Consider the following 15,963-nt stretch of genomic DNA (forward strand, 5'->3'; position numbering starts at 1 on the left):
AAGGTCACACAGGGAGGAAAGGGCACAGGGTGTGGTGACTCCGGAGCCCATGTTCGCCCCACCTCTCCTCAATGCCACCTTCCCTCCATCCCCAACCTTTGCGAGTCTCCTCTGGACAGTCTGCTCCTGGTGTAGGCGGGAGAAGTGGTGGTAGTAGAGGGAGACATAGGTCATTATGGAGCGCTCATCGGGCTGTAGGGCTGCCACGTCCTCTGGATCTAGCAGCTGAGCAATGCCCAGCTCCTGCTCAGCCACATGGAAAGCATAGCGAAGGTTGTGCAGTGGGCGGTCGGGACGCAGGGAGCTGTAATCAAGCAGGTCTGGCCTGGGCAGAGAGCAGGCAGAGCTCTTCACCAGAGTCAGGGACTGCTCGGCTTTATGTGGACTTGTTAAGAGGGTCATTCCCACTTTGCTGGGCAATAGCTTCCCCCTGATGATGATCTAAGGCCCTCGTTGAAGGAATAGGACTGGGAGAGGGGAGGGTTAATTTTGCTTGGGGCTCAGCCTCCTGGGTAGCGGGGGGAAGCTCCAAAAGGGCAGGTGCTTGCCAGAGAGAGGACTGAAAAGAGAATCAGGGACACAGAGAGTAGAGGAGGGTAGGGGTCAAAGGCAAACCTGGCTAGTTCTATGGAAGGGGGGAGGGGTATCACAGACCAGGAGCTCAGAGTCAGTCTCTACCTCTGTGCCCAGTGTAAGGGGCCAGAAGGATATGGGATAATGGGTGGGTTGAGGACCCAAGTCCTGGAGCAGTTAGCTCAGCGGGTGGAAGGCCTCTGAGAAGGAAGCAGAGGCTTGCCTCAGGCCAGCCAGGGCTGGAGGTGATGGGTCCCCTCCCACATGCCCACCTGTGGGCATGGATGAGGGCACTGAAGCCGAGCCCGTCACTCCAGCTGCGGGAGAAGTCCACGATGTTGATGTTGGCGTAGCCGGCAGTCTTCCGCTGGCACCAGACCAACAGAGCTTCCTTGGCAGACAGCAGGGCTGCGCTGACCCCAAACTCCTCCTGGAAGGACAGGACAGCAGGTCACCATGCAGGGATGGGATGGGGAGGTGGGTAGGCCGCAGAGGCGGCAGGTCGTGGGAGAGGCAGGCTGGGCACAGTGCAATCCTGCTCCCCCACCTGGAGGTGGTGTGGACGGCCTGCCCTTCAGAGCATCTGACTGTACTCTGTGTCACTCGTGCTGGGCAGGGATTGGGGGTGCGAGGGAAAGATTGTCTTTACAAAGAAGTGGGCAGTCTGAAAGCTGTCACCTCTGAGCAGCTGGTTTTGAGTCATAATTGGTGACAACAGCAGCAGTAGCTCCCATTTCTCTCGGCCTTCCTTTCTTTTTTAATATTTATTTATTTGGCTGTGCCGATCTCAGTTGTGGCACTTGAGATCTTTAGTTATAGCATGTGAGCTCTTAGTTGCATTATGTGGGATCTAGTTCCCTGACTGGGGATTGAACCCATGACCCCTGCATTGGGAGGGCAGAGTCCTAGCCATTGGACCACCAGGGAAATCCCTCTCCAGCCTTTTGGCTGGGCCGGGCACTGTGCTAACCCACCCTGGGCCACACGGAATTGAGTCTGGGCTTCATTAGACTGACTCCAGGTTACCACGGGCTTTCTGCCAGCCAGGCACCAGGCCCGCACACATGGCTCTCTACCCGGCACAGCCCCCAGAGGTCAGCATTGTTAGTAGTCACATTCTAAGGAAGCACAGGAGGTGCAGTAAAAGGGGTCAGGAAACTGCCTGGGGTTCCCCGGCTACTAGAGGAGGGTCTCTCTTGACCTAGAAACGTCTGACATGCAGAGCCCATCTGTCTGCCTCACAAGGCCTCCCTCACACAATGGCTTCTTCAGACTGGGAAATGACCATCTACAACTGGTTTCTGTCTCCTCGATAATCTCTTTTATTCTGCTGCTTTCAGTTTCTGCACATTCCCCCTCACCTCCCGCCCCTGACCCCCCATCCTTTTTTCACTCAGGGCTTCTTTCCCTCCTCCTTCCGGGCTCCACTTCTTTCCCTGCCTTCTGTTCCTTGTCCCTGTCCTGCCCTCAGTGGTCCTCCCCTTCCATCCACCCCCTCCCTCGCCCCTCACACCCTGGAGCCCCATCTCCTTTTTTTCTCTCCTTTTCTCCCTTTTTCATCACTCCACTAGAGCCAGACATCCTGGAATGTGAACTCAAATGGGCCTTAGGAAGCATCACTACGAACAAAGCTAGTGAAGGTGATAGAATTCTCGTTGAGCTATTTCAAATCCTAAAAGATGATGCTATGACAGTGTTGCAAGCAATATGTCAGCAAATTTGGAAAACTCAGCAGTGGCCACAGGACTGGAAAAGGTCAGTTTTCATTCCAAGCCCAAAGAAAGGCAATGCCGAAGAATGCTCAAACTACTGCACAATTGCACTCATCTCACACGCTAGTAAAGTAACACTCAAAATTCTCCAAGCCAGGCTTCAGCAATTTGTGAACCGTGAACTTACAGATGTTCAAGCTGGTTTTAGAAAAGTCAGAGGAACCAGAGATCAAATTGCCAACATCCGATGGATCATCGAAAAAGCTAGAGAGTTCCAGAAAAACATCTAATTCTGCTTTATTGACTAAGCCAAAGCCTTTGACTGTGTGGATCACAATAAACTGTGGAAAAGTCTGAAAGAGATGGGAATATCAGACCACCTGATCTGCCTCTTGAGAAACCTGTATGCAGGTCAGGAAGCAACAGTTAGAACTGGACATGGAACAACAGACTGGTTCCAAATAGGAAAAGGAGTATGTTAAGGCTGTATATCGTCACCCTGCTTATTTAACTTATATGCAGAGTACATCATGAGAAACACTGGGCTGGATGAAGCACAAGCTGGAATTAAGATTGCTGGGAGAAATATCAATAGCCTCAGATATGAAGATGACACCACCCTTATGGCAGAAAGCAAAGAGAAACTAAAGAGCCTCTTGATGAAAGTGAAAGAGGAGAGTGAAAAAGTTGGCTTAAAGCTCAACATTCAGAAAACGAAGATCATGGCATCTGGTTCCATCACTTCATGGCAAATAGATGGGGAAACAGTGGAAACAGTGGCTGACTTTACTTTTTTGGGCTCCACAATCACTGCAGATGGTGATTGCAGCTATGAAATTAAAAGACGCTTACTTCTTGGAAGGAAAATTATGACCAACCTAGACAGCATATTAAAAAGCAGAGACATTACTTTGTCAACAAAGGTCTGTCTAGTCAAGGCTGTGGTTTTTCCAGTAGTCATGTATGGATGTAAGAGTTGGACTGCAAGGAGATCCAACCAGTCCATCCTAAAGGAGATCAGTCCTGGGTGTTCATTGGAAGGACTGATGCTGAAGCTGAAGCTCCAATACTTTGGCCACCTGATGCGAAGAGCTGACTCATTGGAAAAGCCCCTGATGCTGGGAAAGATTGAGGGCAGGAGGAGAAGGGGATGACAGGGGATGAGATGGTTGGATGGCATCACCTACTCAATGGACATGAGTTTCGGTGGACTTCAGGAGTTGGTGATGGACAGAGAGGCCTGGTGTGCTGCGGTTCATGGGGTTGCAAAGAGTTGGACACGACTGAGCGACTAAACTGAACTGAACTCCCTTCTTCTAATTCTTCCACCAATTTCTGTTTATAAACTCAGAATGTCTTGGGAGATCGGGATTGACATATATACGCTCCTGTGAAACAGATAACTAATGAGAACCTGCTCTGCAGCACAGGGAACTCTACTCACTACTCTGTGGTGACCTAAATGGGAAGGAAATCCAAAAAAGAGGGGCTATGTGTATATGTATAGCTGCTTCACTGTACAGCATAAAATAACACAACTTTGTAAAGCAACTATACTCCAAAAAAATCCCCCAAAACTCCGAATATCAAAGCACAGCAGGTTATATTCCCTTCCCTGTCCTCTGGGCCTGGGAGCTTGGATAGAAGGGACTAGTACGCAGCAGCACAAGGGAGGGGCGGGAGAAGGAGTTTCAGGGCCTGGAGCTGGGCTCTGCCAGAGCCAGGCCAGCCCAGAAACCCTGAGCATATGGGTTAGGCTGGCAGACATGAACCAGGAGTGATCCTGGGGGTGAGCATGTATTGGCGTGGGATTAGCCTGGTCCCAGACACATCTGAGTTTTGCAGGGAGAAGGGCCTGAGCTGGCTGCAGACGAGAGAGCCAGCTGGCCAGTTGCTGGCCAGTCAGGGGACGATGTGGACCTGTTGCACCCAAGGGAAAGGGTGGCAGGGGCACTTTAAACTGGCTTAGGGGGGTGGGGAGGGGAGCATGGCCTCCTGGAAGGGCTCGAGGTCAGTTAGAAGTTGACCCATCCACTCATTCGCCACATGGGTGCTAGGCCCTGGGGATGCAGGCAGGCAAGGCCCGTGCTCTCCTGGGGGTCACAATCCCATCATGAGTGTCAAGGGTCCTCCTGGATTTGAGCCAAATCTGTGGCTTCTTTTCTTTAAGATTTCATGCTCCAAGTTGGCTTTCCTAACCTACTGGAATTGAGTTTTAGGTGGGGCTTTGGAAACCATGAAACTATGAACATTTATATAAGGACTTTTTTGTGTTCACTCTTCCTGACCCAGTTGTGGAAAACGAGAGATAGAATGGAGGAAGATGCGGAACCATCTCTTTGGTTTTCAGGATCCTGAGGATTTGGAAACCTTCAGGGCTGGGGCTTCCTCTATATGTTCTATTTCCCCCAATAGTACATTAGGGGGTAATAAAAGCTACAGGGTTTCAACGGCAAGTAGAAAACAATAAATTAGCAGTGAAAGGTGGGTGGTGGGCAGGCACCTTGACCCCATTCACTAGTAAATGACTTGTCCCAGACCCAACCTGAAGCCCATAAATCTATTAATAGTTCTTACTTCAGCATATTACAACCTCTCTGACACTCTGAATCCTTTGCCTGCAGCTGAAGAGTGAATAGTAGTTGTGTGGATGCCGAGGATCTGCTGTGGGCATCCTGATGGTCAGGTGGAACTGCTCTGTCCCCAGGGCCCTGAGGGGAGGGCTGGGCTGGGCTGGGCAGCTGGGTGAGGGGGCTGAGACATACCCTGTCCAGGCAGATGTGGGAAATCTGGAAACGCAGAATGATGACCCAGATGAGTCCCAGGATGAGCGTCTGGTCTCCATCCACGATGTTCTCTGGCCCAATGAGGGGTATTGGCACCTGTGGGCATATTTTTCCGACCTCAGCCACAAAGCCCATGTACTAGAGAAGACTCATAGTTACCAAAGGGTTGGCTATCAGATGGGAAGGGTTCTGCCTGTTCTGACCCAGGAGGTCCCCAGGGAAGAAGCCGGCAGGCCCAAGGCCAGGTAAGCCCAGGCTTTCCAAGCGATATTGGAGACAAGGTGGTCACCTTCATAGGCTACATATCTGTGACACGTTATGTCTCTGAGCTTGAAGGGTGCTGAGTAGCTGCTGACAAGGGCTACAGGGCTTGCACCTTCCTGAGGTTCTGGAGAGGAGGTGATTGGCTCACAGGCCATTGGCCCTGAGACCAAGTAGTGTAAGCTGGCATTGTGTGGCTGGCAGCTTTCTGTTCTTCCATGAGTCTAGGGACCACAGTGCTCCATCCCTTGCTCTGGCCTCTCACCTCCCTGGTCTCCCTCAAGCACGCTAGGCTTCCAAGGGGCTGCCTGTGACCCACATCCCAGGACTCAGGCTCAGCCCAGCCAGTTTCAGCTGTAACTTCACATCCTCCAGGCTCAGCTACCTCATGCTTCAGTACCTGAAGCCAGGAGCCCCCAGGCTTCCCAATTCCTGCTTCTCAATATAAATGACCCCCGCATAGCCCCCTGACATGGGCCATGAGGATCCCTGTTTTTGGAGCTCTCCTCTCCTTTTAGAGACAACTTCTCTGGGGCTGTCCCTTCCTCTCAGGATCCCTCCTGTTTGCGGAGGCCCCTCCCAGCTATCTAGTCCAGCTTCTCCCAGGCAGCCCTACACCACCTCCCTTCCCTGCCTGGCTCAGTAGTGTCTGACCCTCACATCCAAGATCTGCTGACCAGCTGCTCATGGGCCTTGCCTGGAAAATATTTTCCTCCTTTATGAAAAGAGAAGGTTAAGAGTGTACTGAATCTTTCAACTTAGACTCCACAATCTCTCATTGTAGGCAAAGGCAGATTTCATTCCCGCCCACTGGGGACAACAGTTGTTTCAGCTCCAGCCGGGTGGGTGCTCTCTAAGCTGGGAGACCAGTGCAAAGTAGGGCTTTGCTTCCTGGATTCCGTATCCCAGCTGCTCCTCCTGGATTCCAGCTCCAGACTCTCCGCTCGGCGCTGTGGCCAGCCCAGGAAAGATGATCTGGTCATCCGGCCTGTCCCCACCACTCACCCCAGCACCACGCCCAGGAGCCCTCTCCCCAGTGCCCACCTTGGCCCTGAGGAAGGCCAGAGCTCGGCTGCTGTTCTCCAGAAAATGGACGCGCATGCGGCCCCGGTTAGGGGGTGGCAGGGCCTCCCCTGAGATGAGCTCCAGCAGCCGCAGCAAGTGGGTGCCGTCGGCCAGTTCTGTGCACAGGTTCTGGATCTTGATGCCTACCTGGGAGGGGATGAGGAACAGGCACAGGTCAGCCCGGCCTGTCCTGTCTGCTCCGTCCCAGGATCTGGGTGGTGAAGCCTAGAGCACCAGCCTAGAGGAAGGAGCACTGGCCTTAGCCAGCCAAGCTCACCTTCGGGGTCCACCCTGGGGTCCACCTGCAGGGGAGCTGGGGGCACAGTGGAGGCAGCTGTGGGGTGGGCCCCACTGCACTCACCCGGCCGTGCTGGAAGATATTGTTGATCCACTTGGTGAAGGTCTTCTCCTGCATCTGTATGTGCCGTGCCTGCAGCTTGCGGATGTGGCCCATCTCGTACGCAGAGTCCATGGCGGAACTGGACCGGGAGAGCCAGCCCAGGGTTTGCGGCTGGACTCCTGCTTCAGGTGCTCTGTAGCCCCAAGGAACTGCTAGGGGTTGTGGGGCTCACTGGCCAGCAGGCCTGGAGCCCTTTGGGAATGAGGGGCCACTGGATATTTCCCTAAGCTGGAAACATTGGGGGCATGGAGGCTGGGGGAGGAAGGTGGATTCTGATGACTCCCTAGGACAGGGGACCCCTCCCTGTCAGACTACCCCACGTGTGGTGGGTGGTTGCAGCTTGGGATCTAGCCAGGTAAGGTCTTGGGCTCCTGGCTGGTGCCCTGCACTTCAGTGGCCCACCCCCTTTTCCAGATTCTTCTAGAGCTCCTGCTGCCAAAGGTTTCCCCTGGGCCACAGGATTCGGCTGCTGCTGCTCGGGATGAAAAGGGCAGGTGGAAGGAAAAAGGAAACTACTCACCTTGTTGATGTCCAGGCCCTGACAGGAGACCTGGCTGGACGGTCGGAGATGGCATATAGCAGGGGCTGGGCGGGGAGGGAGAGACATCAAGAGAGGCTGAGGCTGAGGCTGGGGTAGCGCCGTGGCCCTCCTCTTGGGCCAGCAAGGCAGGGGCGACGGCACACAGCCGGCATTGTCCTCCCACCTGCCACAGGGCGTGGCCTGGGCCTGGAGGGGGCGGCTCAAGAATGCTCCAGATCGATGCTCCAGGGTCTCCTCTTTCATCATCTCCCTGCTGCCAAGGCCTTCAGTATCGGCTGGAGTCCTGGTGCCTGAGACTCAAGAGGCCCACGGGATGGTCTCGAGTTGGCTTCGGGAGGGAGCTCCATGGGGGCGCTGCAGTCTGGGTTCAAGAGCCGCTGGTCAGAGCTTCTGCATCCACACCCCAGGCTGCAGCTGCCCTTCTGCATCCCAGCAGGGCCTCTCTGTGAGCACCTACAGGGCCGGAGATGCGAGTGAGCCCGTGTGGCCACAGCCCTCACACCCTCTCCTGGGGGGGACTCACCACAGACCACAGGGAAGCACTGGACCAGGGCTGGGCTTTCCAGGCTTGATGGAAACACACCCAACCCAGACCAGGCTGCACAGTGGGGTCCCTTCCACCTGGGGGCCACTCTCTGAAGGGGGTGCCCCCTGAAAATGGGTAACCCACACCCACAGAGCCTGCCTGTGGGAATGAAAGAATCTCCTCCAGAGTCGGAGATATGGTGTTCACTCTTTGGGGCCCCAGCGAGGCCCCAGCACCTGTGCTCCCTGGGCCCTGGCTGGGCCTGAGGCTCAGAAGCAGGGGCTGTGGGGGAGCCAGCCAGCCCCTCTCTCCACCCCTCTACACCCCGCTGCAACCGTGGACTGCACGACAGGAGAGCAAGTTTTAATTCAGGAGGCTTCACAGGACTGTCTGCTTACAGTCACGGGGCTAGGCTGTGTATCTAGGTTCATCTACCCAGAAGCCCAGCAACCCTCCTGAGGGAGGCGTCCCTCACAGTCCAGGCCAGTGAGAGGGGCAGTGGCCACAGCCTGCCCTTCAGAGCTGGGCAGGATCCATTACACCTGAACCTCAGCCTGTGGTTGGGAGTGAGGGGCATGCTGCCCTTGGGTGGGGGGTAGATTCCCTGTATCAAAGAGGAGCCTCCACTCCTGTTGTCCTCTCCCTGGGAGGTCCCTCCTGACACTGACTGGCTTCCCAGCACTTGGGATGAATCTGAGCTTCCTCCTTGCCCGCAGCCCCAGGTCCAGTCAGGCACCAACAGCTGTCACTGCTGTGCCCCACCAGCAGGCACTTCACAGGGCACCCCCCACCCGATTACTCCCACTGCCCCTGCAGGTCCTCATCACTGTCCCCAGCTCAGCACCCTGTCTCCATGTCAGCCTATGCCCAGCCCACCATGCCTTCACAGAGCAAGACTCCCCATTGCCAGGTGGGGACCAGAGCTACCTGCTCACATCTGAGCATCAGCTCTTCTCTCAGCTTAGAATGTCTCTTCTGCACCCCACTGTCCACAGTCTCATATCAGCCCCAGTTAAAAACCTTTCCTATGGCCAACAAAACCCATGAAAAGATGCTCAGCATCGCTCATTATTAGAGAAATGCAAATCAAAACTACAATGAGGAATCACCTCCACACCTGTCAGAATGGCCATCATTAAAAAAAATCTACAAACAATAAATGCTGGAGAGGATGAGGAGAAAAGAGAACCCTCTTGCACTGTTGGTGGGAATGTAAACTGACACAGCCACTATAGAGAACAGTATGGAGATTCCTTAAAAAACCAGGAATAGAACTACCATGTGATCCAACAATACCACTACTGGGCATACACTCTGAGAAAATCATAACTGAGAGACACATGTACTGCAGTGTTTGTTGCAGCACTTTTTACAATAGCAAGGACATGGAAGGAACCTAGACGCCCACCAACAGATGAATGGATACAGAAATTGTAGTACATATATACAATATCATTCAGCTGTAAAAAGAACGCATCCGAGTCAGTAGAGTGAAGTCAGAAAGAGAAAAAACAAATAGTATATATTAATGCATGCATATGGAATCTAGAAAGATGGTACTGATGAACCTATTTGCAGGGCAGCAAGGGAGATGCAGACAGGGAACAGACTTGTAGACACAGTAGGGGAAGGAGAGAGTGGGACGAATTGAGACAATAGCATAGAAACACATACATTACCATGTGTAAAATAGAGAGCAAGTGAGAATTTGCTGTGTAAAACAGGGAGCTCAACCCAGCTCAACCTAGAGGGGTGGGATGGGCTGGGAGATGGGATGGGTTTCAGGAGGGAGGAGACGTGTATACCTGACTGATTTGTGTTGATGTGTGGCAAAGGCCAACACAACATTGTAGAGCAATTTTCCTCCAACAATTGTATTTTGTTCTATATTTCTCAATATTGTACAATTATAATTTTTGACATTAAAAAAGAAATCCTTTCTTCCTAGGAAGTCCCACTTCCTCCTACCTCTGTAAGTTTGTTTCACCTCCCATCAAGAGCCTTGGCCCAGGCATCCCATGTGATGTGAGCACCAGAGAACAGGATGGAGCTGCATGGCCCTTTGCACACAGATCTCAACAGAGGTAGCTGTATTTGAGGTTGTTGGTTAGGTTGTTAGGAAACCGCTCTTCTTTTTCCCAAGTTCAACTGTAATAAAGCTACTGTACATGATACCAGGACCAGCTTCTCTTGGGCTGTGACTGACTGCAGCCCCTGGTGAGAATCCTGTTGGTCAGTACAGATCTGGAATGTTTGTGTTGCAAGTAACTGAAGTTTCAAGTCAAAGGTTTAAACAATATAAATGTAACATACTGGTCCATGTAACTGGAAAGTCTGGCAGGAGGAGGACTTTAGGTGAGGTTTGATCCAGCAGCTCAAATGATGCCACCACGGGTTTGGATTTCCTTTGCCTTTCTCAATGCCTCCTTCATCTTCATGCTCCATGGGGTAGTTGCTGCCAGCCTAAATCCTCCAGCACCACTGGGCACTTCTCTCAAAGCTATTTATATTGTTGTACCAATAGGCTCACTTCTTTGAACTGCATGGTTCAGAAAAGAGAGAACATCTTCCTAAGAGTTGGAACAGAAGTCTGAGGGATCTCTCATAATCACACATCAATTTCTGAACCATTTCTGTGACCAGGTGGATGAAATACTCTAATTGGCTCAGCCAATCAGGATCCATCCTGGAAAGGAGGAGTAGGATCTGTCTCCCCAAGCTTCACCATTTAGTTTTATGGTAGAGAAGTAGAGAGTGGCCTGCAAAAGGAAATTCCAGGTCTGGATCACTAAAAGGGTAGGTGGGAGCCAGTGTGAAAACTCCAGATGTCTACTATGGGTGCTCTGCACCTGTGAGGCATGGCAAGAGGTAGGAGCAGTGCCAGCCAGTCAGGGGTTGTATCCTAGCACTACGGCACCCTCAGGTGTCCAGCCAGCCTCAGTGCTAGAGAGGCCATCTCCTGTGAGTGCTCAGTGACGCCCAGTCCCCAGCCTCAGAAGAGTCTCCTTGATGGTCCCTTCCAGTCTTGGCTTCCAGTCACTCTTGGTCAGGGCATAAACCTCCTTTGGTGCCTGCTCCCAGACTTGGCCTCTGCCCACATCAGATGGAGCTGCTTTCCTGATGAAGAAGCCCCCATCTCCCACCTAGAGAACATGCAGGAAGAGACAAGGGTCACAGGGATGCCTGCTTTATTCCCAAGACAACTGGTACACAGTCACTGAAAAACCAGAGCCAACAGGAAAAAGTGATTTTTTTCAGAAGTTTATTGATCAGTAGACTTTTTTTTGACATTTTGAAACAAGATTACAAAAAAATAGAAGCATTGTGTATTAATAGCATTTTTTGGCTAATTAACATGTCACCTGGTACACTTAAGTTCAGCCCATGTTTACGTGGAAAAAAACTCAGTGGTTATCTGTCCTAAGAAAGTTACTCTTCTGCTACATTCCATGGAGAAAATAAACAGTGCCTCTTTAAACGCTTTCCTTATCTCCAAGGCAATCTGTCCATGGCATTGCTCTGGGCATCAGGAAGGAGCAGAGCTGCAAAGTGGAAAGGTCCCAGTGGTGGCTGTCAAGCCATGACTCTGGTGGTTAAATCCCATCCTACATGGTGGACTCCAGTCCAAGATATTCTCAGGGTGTTACAGGAGTGGCTACTGAGACCCAGTGGACACAGTGAAGGACCGTGGTCGGAGCAGTGGGGCCAGGGCTCTGCTGAGGCCTTTCCTGTGGGCCTGTAAGCGGGGTGGGGGTTGGAGGAGAGCACAAGGCGTTTGGCTTCTTCTCACATGCTCTCTGACCCACTTGGACACCAGTCCCATGATATGGAATAAGAATCCAACTCCTTAAAGCCCACCACTCTGTGGGAGGAGCCACAGCCCCCAATCCAGGCGTTACTGTTGCACGATGACAAGTGTTCCAGAGAAGCCAGTTCAGTTTGAGAAGCAAAAGCCAGCCGAATGCACAGCCCTCCCCACGGAAGAGTGGCCCCACCCCGGACCATCCCAGCATGTGGCGAGGAAAGGATCCATGTAGGACGCCAAGCAGCCTGGACATCAGTGTGTGGCCACAGAGCTGTCCTCTGTGATCATGAGCTGTACACAGAATAGACTCGAGATTCTTAGGTTTTCTTCTGCGGAATCATGGACAGCATGGAGAATTTTAGAGTTCTCGAGTTCAGAGTTCAGTTGCTTCCAACCCCTAGCCATCCATGAGTGCTCTAGGGACGGGGTTCTTGGACAGTCAGGTGGTACTGGGAGGACAACAGTCGGTCAAGGTGTCCAGATCCTGAGGGCTCTGTGTTACCAGCCCTGCTGCACGGGGTCAGGGAGTAATGGGTGTTTTGGATCCAGACTCAAGGAACTCTGTGCAGGTCCTGGGGAGATAAGGGTCTTCACTTGGCTGCCATTCCTAATAGTTTCCAGTGTTTTTCTTTCCAGTCAACTTTTCACGATGGGTGACTTCAGGTTTTAAAAGAAGATATTAACAAAAATGGACATGCGAATTCCTTTTTCTTCATTTTTTCGTAGCATTTAGCTGATAGATGATCTCCTGCCAGAGGTCATGGGGTGGGGATCACCCATGAGGTGTTTCTATCCACATATAATCAGAAATCTCCTCTCCTGCTCCCCTAAAACAGTATTCCTTTTTATCAGTATATAGACAAAATCTACGTATACACACATTAACAAGTGTCAAAAATATACACTCATATTTATCTTTAAATATGACAGCTGAACATAGTTAAAGAAGCAAGATCAATCTGAGTGGAAATCAGTTAACTCTGGCATCTCCAAACCTCTGGACAAATGAATTCTCTCCCCTTCTCTCTCAATCTTGTCCTTTGCTGGATCAACTGTGCTCATATGCCTGGGTGGTCCTCAGGTGTTCCCAGAACCATCTGCTCAGATTACAGTACTGGAATTACAGAGGTCTCTGTGTGTCTAATTAATTTAAAAGTGCTCATTAAGACTAAAACCATGTTATGTATTTACTTCTTTTAAAGCTAAATTATTTAGAAAGTAAGCTAGGGAGTGTGAGGGCTGGCATCTGGGTAAATGTTTCTCTAAAATAAATGTCTTTAAATCTGCAGTTCTGCCCTTGATGACATCAGAAAAAAAAAATGTGGTTTTGGGAAGACTTGGGTGGGACTGTTTGGATTTCCTTCATTTTTGGTGCCGGCAGGGTTCCAGGCTATGTGGCCATCACAATAGTGATGAAATACCGTGTCTCTCTTACTGCATAAGTAATGGTGATGGAAAGCCACCTGCATCCCGCAGCTGGAGCCCACATAGAGGCTGATCTCCACTGGTCACAGACATTTGGGTGAGTGGTCCAGAGAGGTTCACACAGGGGCCCTGGGAGAGAGAACACTCAGGAGCTGATGTACAGCTAAGTGCCCAAACCCTGCCTCGTGAGGCATCCGTGGTACGAACCACAAAGATTCTGAAGAAAAGGCTTTATATGAGAGATTCCATCTTGTTTCTGCATAAAGGCTTTTATCCTTTATATAGAAACTATATTTTAAAAACTGGACATGATAAAAATGCCCATTTTCTTGTTATAAAATTAGTTTCTAACACTGGTAGACCGACTTCTTCTACCTGATAGCCAGTGAGGGTGGGCTGGCCCCTCATTCCCTTTGTGACCACAGAGCCAGGACAGTGCATGCACCAAGCCATGTTTTTGCTGAATTTAAATCCTGCCATCGACCAAGGAGCCTTGGAGACATGTGCCCACGCTAACTGAGGACTGGGGAAAGCCACCTCTTTTCTTCCTCTAGTTTAAATGATAGTCTTTGCTACAAACTATTGGACAGACAAGTAAAGCACATCTTCAGATGTCAATGTGACTAGAATACTAGAAATCTCGCCAGGGGTTAGTAAAGGTTGCGAGTTCCAAATTCCTAACCAAATACAACTTTGCTGGGAAGGCTTTGGGGTTGGGGGAGCCCTGGGAAGGCCGGCCAGTGGATGCTGTGGGGGACACTCCCTGTGGCCTGGCTGCCTGCTCCCCGGGCCAGCAGAGGGATGGGAACATGCAGACAAGGTGTGTCCTCCCCTCAAAGCCAGGGCAGCCCTCTTCTCTTTGGTAGATAGTTTAGAGAGAACAGAAACCTCTGCTATTTTTTTTTTTCCACTCTAAATAAAGCAGGGAACAAAATAAATAAGCTGGTCTTTGCTGCCTCCCGGTGCTCTCTGAGGGAGAGCCGGGCTCATAACAATGAATGGTCCAGTGGAGCCTAGCAGTGCCCCTGGCTCACTCCCTGTGGTTCCTGGGATTCCATATCTGAGTTTCTCCAGGCTTCCGAGGACTTCCTGGATGATCTCCCTTTGTTCTCAACCCTTCAAACTTCATATCCATTCCCTCTCCCCAACATTTTAATAGAAACTCAGGGAATTTTAAGGTAAAAGGACCTCACCTAGGGTCCAGTGTCTGCCCTTCCCATGCTATAGATGGGGAAACTGAGGCACAGGGCAGGCAGTATCTTGCCCAGGGTCACTCAGTGAGTTGGTGACAGGATGGGCCTCAGGCCCAGGCTCCCTGATTCCCGCCCCACATTGCCTGCCCTGTGCGTGGTCTGCCCCTTAGTCGGCCTTGGACAAGGACTTCCTGTGGGAGGGTGGCACGAGGTGGGGGGGCAGGCTGCTGGGCAGCTCGTAGCCGCTGAGCTTGATCTTTATGAGGTGCTTGGCCAACGCGAATTCCTCCTCGTCCAGCATGCCATCGCCATCACAGTCAGCCAGCTTCCAGATCTTGCCTAGGACGCTGTTGGGCAGCTTGGAGGTCACCATCTCCTTCTTGGCATTGATGCCTGATATCTTTCCATTGATGGGTGACAGGGTATAGAAGAGCTCGTCGTAGACGGGCTTGTCTTTGGCCACGACCCACTCCTCCTCATCGGCACCCTCCTTGGCGCCCTCCCCGTAGCCCTGGTTGAAGGGGCTCTCGGCCGTGCCGTCAAAGGCGCCACCCTGCACGAGCGGCGGGGGCATGCTCATCTCCTCCTGGCTAATGAGGTTCATCAGTGACGAGATCTTGTTGGTCAGCATGTTGTCCACGGCCTCAATCAGCTTGGGCTTCAGTGAGTGGAACTTGGTGAAGTCGTAGTTCTCAAGCTTTTCCTGGAAAAGGAGAAACCACAGACTTGGTTAAACCCTCCCGCAGGAAGCAAATGAGGAGAGGGGTGGCTAGAGGGGACAAATGATCCCTTAAAGCCGGCAGCCCATACTCTGGGCTGTCCAGAGCTCTCTCTTTGGTATGGTTCCCATATCTGAACTCATCAGGGGTGGCTTTTGGGAAGAGGCAAGATACATGGGATGCAATGTTTTCCTGCAGTAGCTGACCTAGGCTGGCAACAGCATGAGGGACAGTGAACCCCTAGGGCTTTGAGACAAAATTCCTTCATCCTGCCTTTTTTATTTTTAAGCACTCTAGAGAGTTAGTATTTTAGCTTTTAAAGAATTTTACGTACCTTACATACTTCAGTTGATCTTTACAACAATGCTGAGAGTTAGGAAGGGCAGGTATTAGTAACCTACAGAGAGCACAAGGGGTGTACTGGTGGAGTCAAGACCAGAGCCCAGGCCTCCTGCCGCTCGGCTGGCCTCTTAATGCTGCAATGTGAAGCTGTGATAGAGCTGTCCGTAGAACTTATTCTATTTTTTTTTTAATTAGTTTATTTTCTATTTTTTAACTTTACAATATTGTATTTGTTTTGCTATACATTGACATGAATCCACCATGGGTGTACATGTGTTCCCCTTCCAGAACCCCCCTTCCACCTCCCTCGCCATCCCATCCCTCCGGGTCATCCCGGTGCACCAGCCCCGAGCACCCTGTATCATGCATTGAACCTGGACTGGCGATTCATTTCACATATGATAATTTACATGCTTCCCGTAGAACTTATTTAAGTAAAAATGATTACTGAAAGATTATGGTAACCAGTTAAAAAAATGTAGTTTACGGTACAAATACATAAAAGCTGAAACTGGTGAGAGAGAGAGGAGGAGGGATGACAAGTGTTAGTCACTCAGTCGTGTCCAACGCTTTGTGACCCCATGGACTGTAGCCCGCCAGGATCCTCTATCCGTG

The 15,963-nt window shown here is 51.3% G+C and overlaps 2 protein-coding genes and 1 non-coding gene across 3 annotated transcripts in view; all 3 read right to left on the reverse strand.

Moving 5' to 3' along the window:
• SPTBN5 (spectrin beta, non-erythrocytic 5) overlaps positions 1-6,870 on the reverse strand; it is a 48,459-nt gene extending 41,589 nt beyond the window's left edge. The window contains exons 1-5 of the mRNA XM_081507718.1: positions 6,759-6,870; positions 6,377-6,544; positions 5,051-5,167; positions 846-1,003; positions 97-325 (exon numbers count right to left, since the gene is read on the reverse strand). Coding sequence (XP_081363844.1) covers positions 97-325; positions 846-1,003; positions 5,051-5,167; positions 6,377-6,544; positions 6,759-6,869 — 783 coding nt within the window. The 5' untranslated portion in view covers position 6,870. The remainder of the gene's footprint in view (positions 1-96; positions 326-845; positions 1,004-5,050; positions 5,168-6,376; positions 6,545-6,758) is intronic.
• Positions 1,428-1,500, reverse strand: TRNAG-CCC (transfer RNA glycine (anticodon CCC)). Its single transcript has one exon. It is a non-coding gene; the product is annotated as a tRNA-Gly (tRNA).
• Positions 6,871-12,374: 5,504 nt separating the features above from the next.
• EHD4 (EH domain containing 4) overlaps positions 12,375-15,963 on the reverse strand; it is an 86,926-nt gene continuing 83,337 nt past the window's right edge. The window contains exon 6 of the mRNA XM_081507772.1: positions 12,375-14,990. Coding sequence (XP_081363898.1) covers positions 14,454-14,990 — 537 coding nt within the window. The 3' untranslated portion in view covers positions 12,375-14,453. The remainder of the gene's footprint in view (positions 14,991-15,963) is intronic.

Source organism: Giraffa tippelskirchi, chromosome 7 (genome assembly GCF_054371585.1).
Source record: "Giraffa tippelskirchi isolate mGirTip1 chromosome 7, T2T-mGirTip1v1.2.pri, whole genome shotgun sequence".
Classification (NCBI taxonomy): Eukaryota; Metazoa; Chordata; class Mammalia; order Artiodactyla; family Giraffidae; genus Giraffa; species Giraffa tippelskirchi.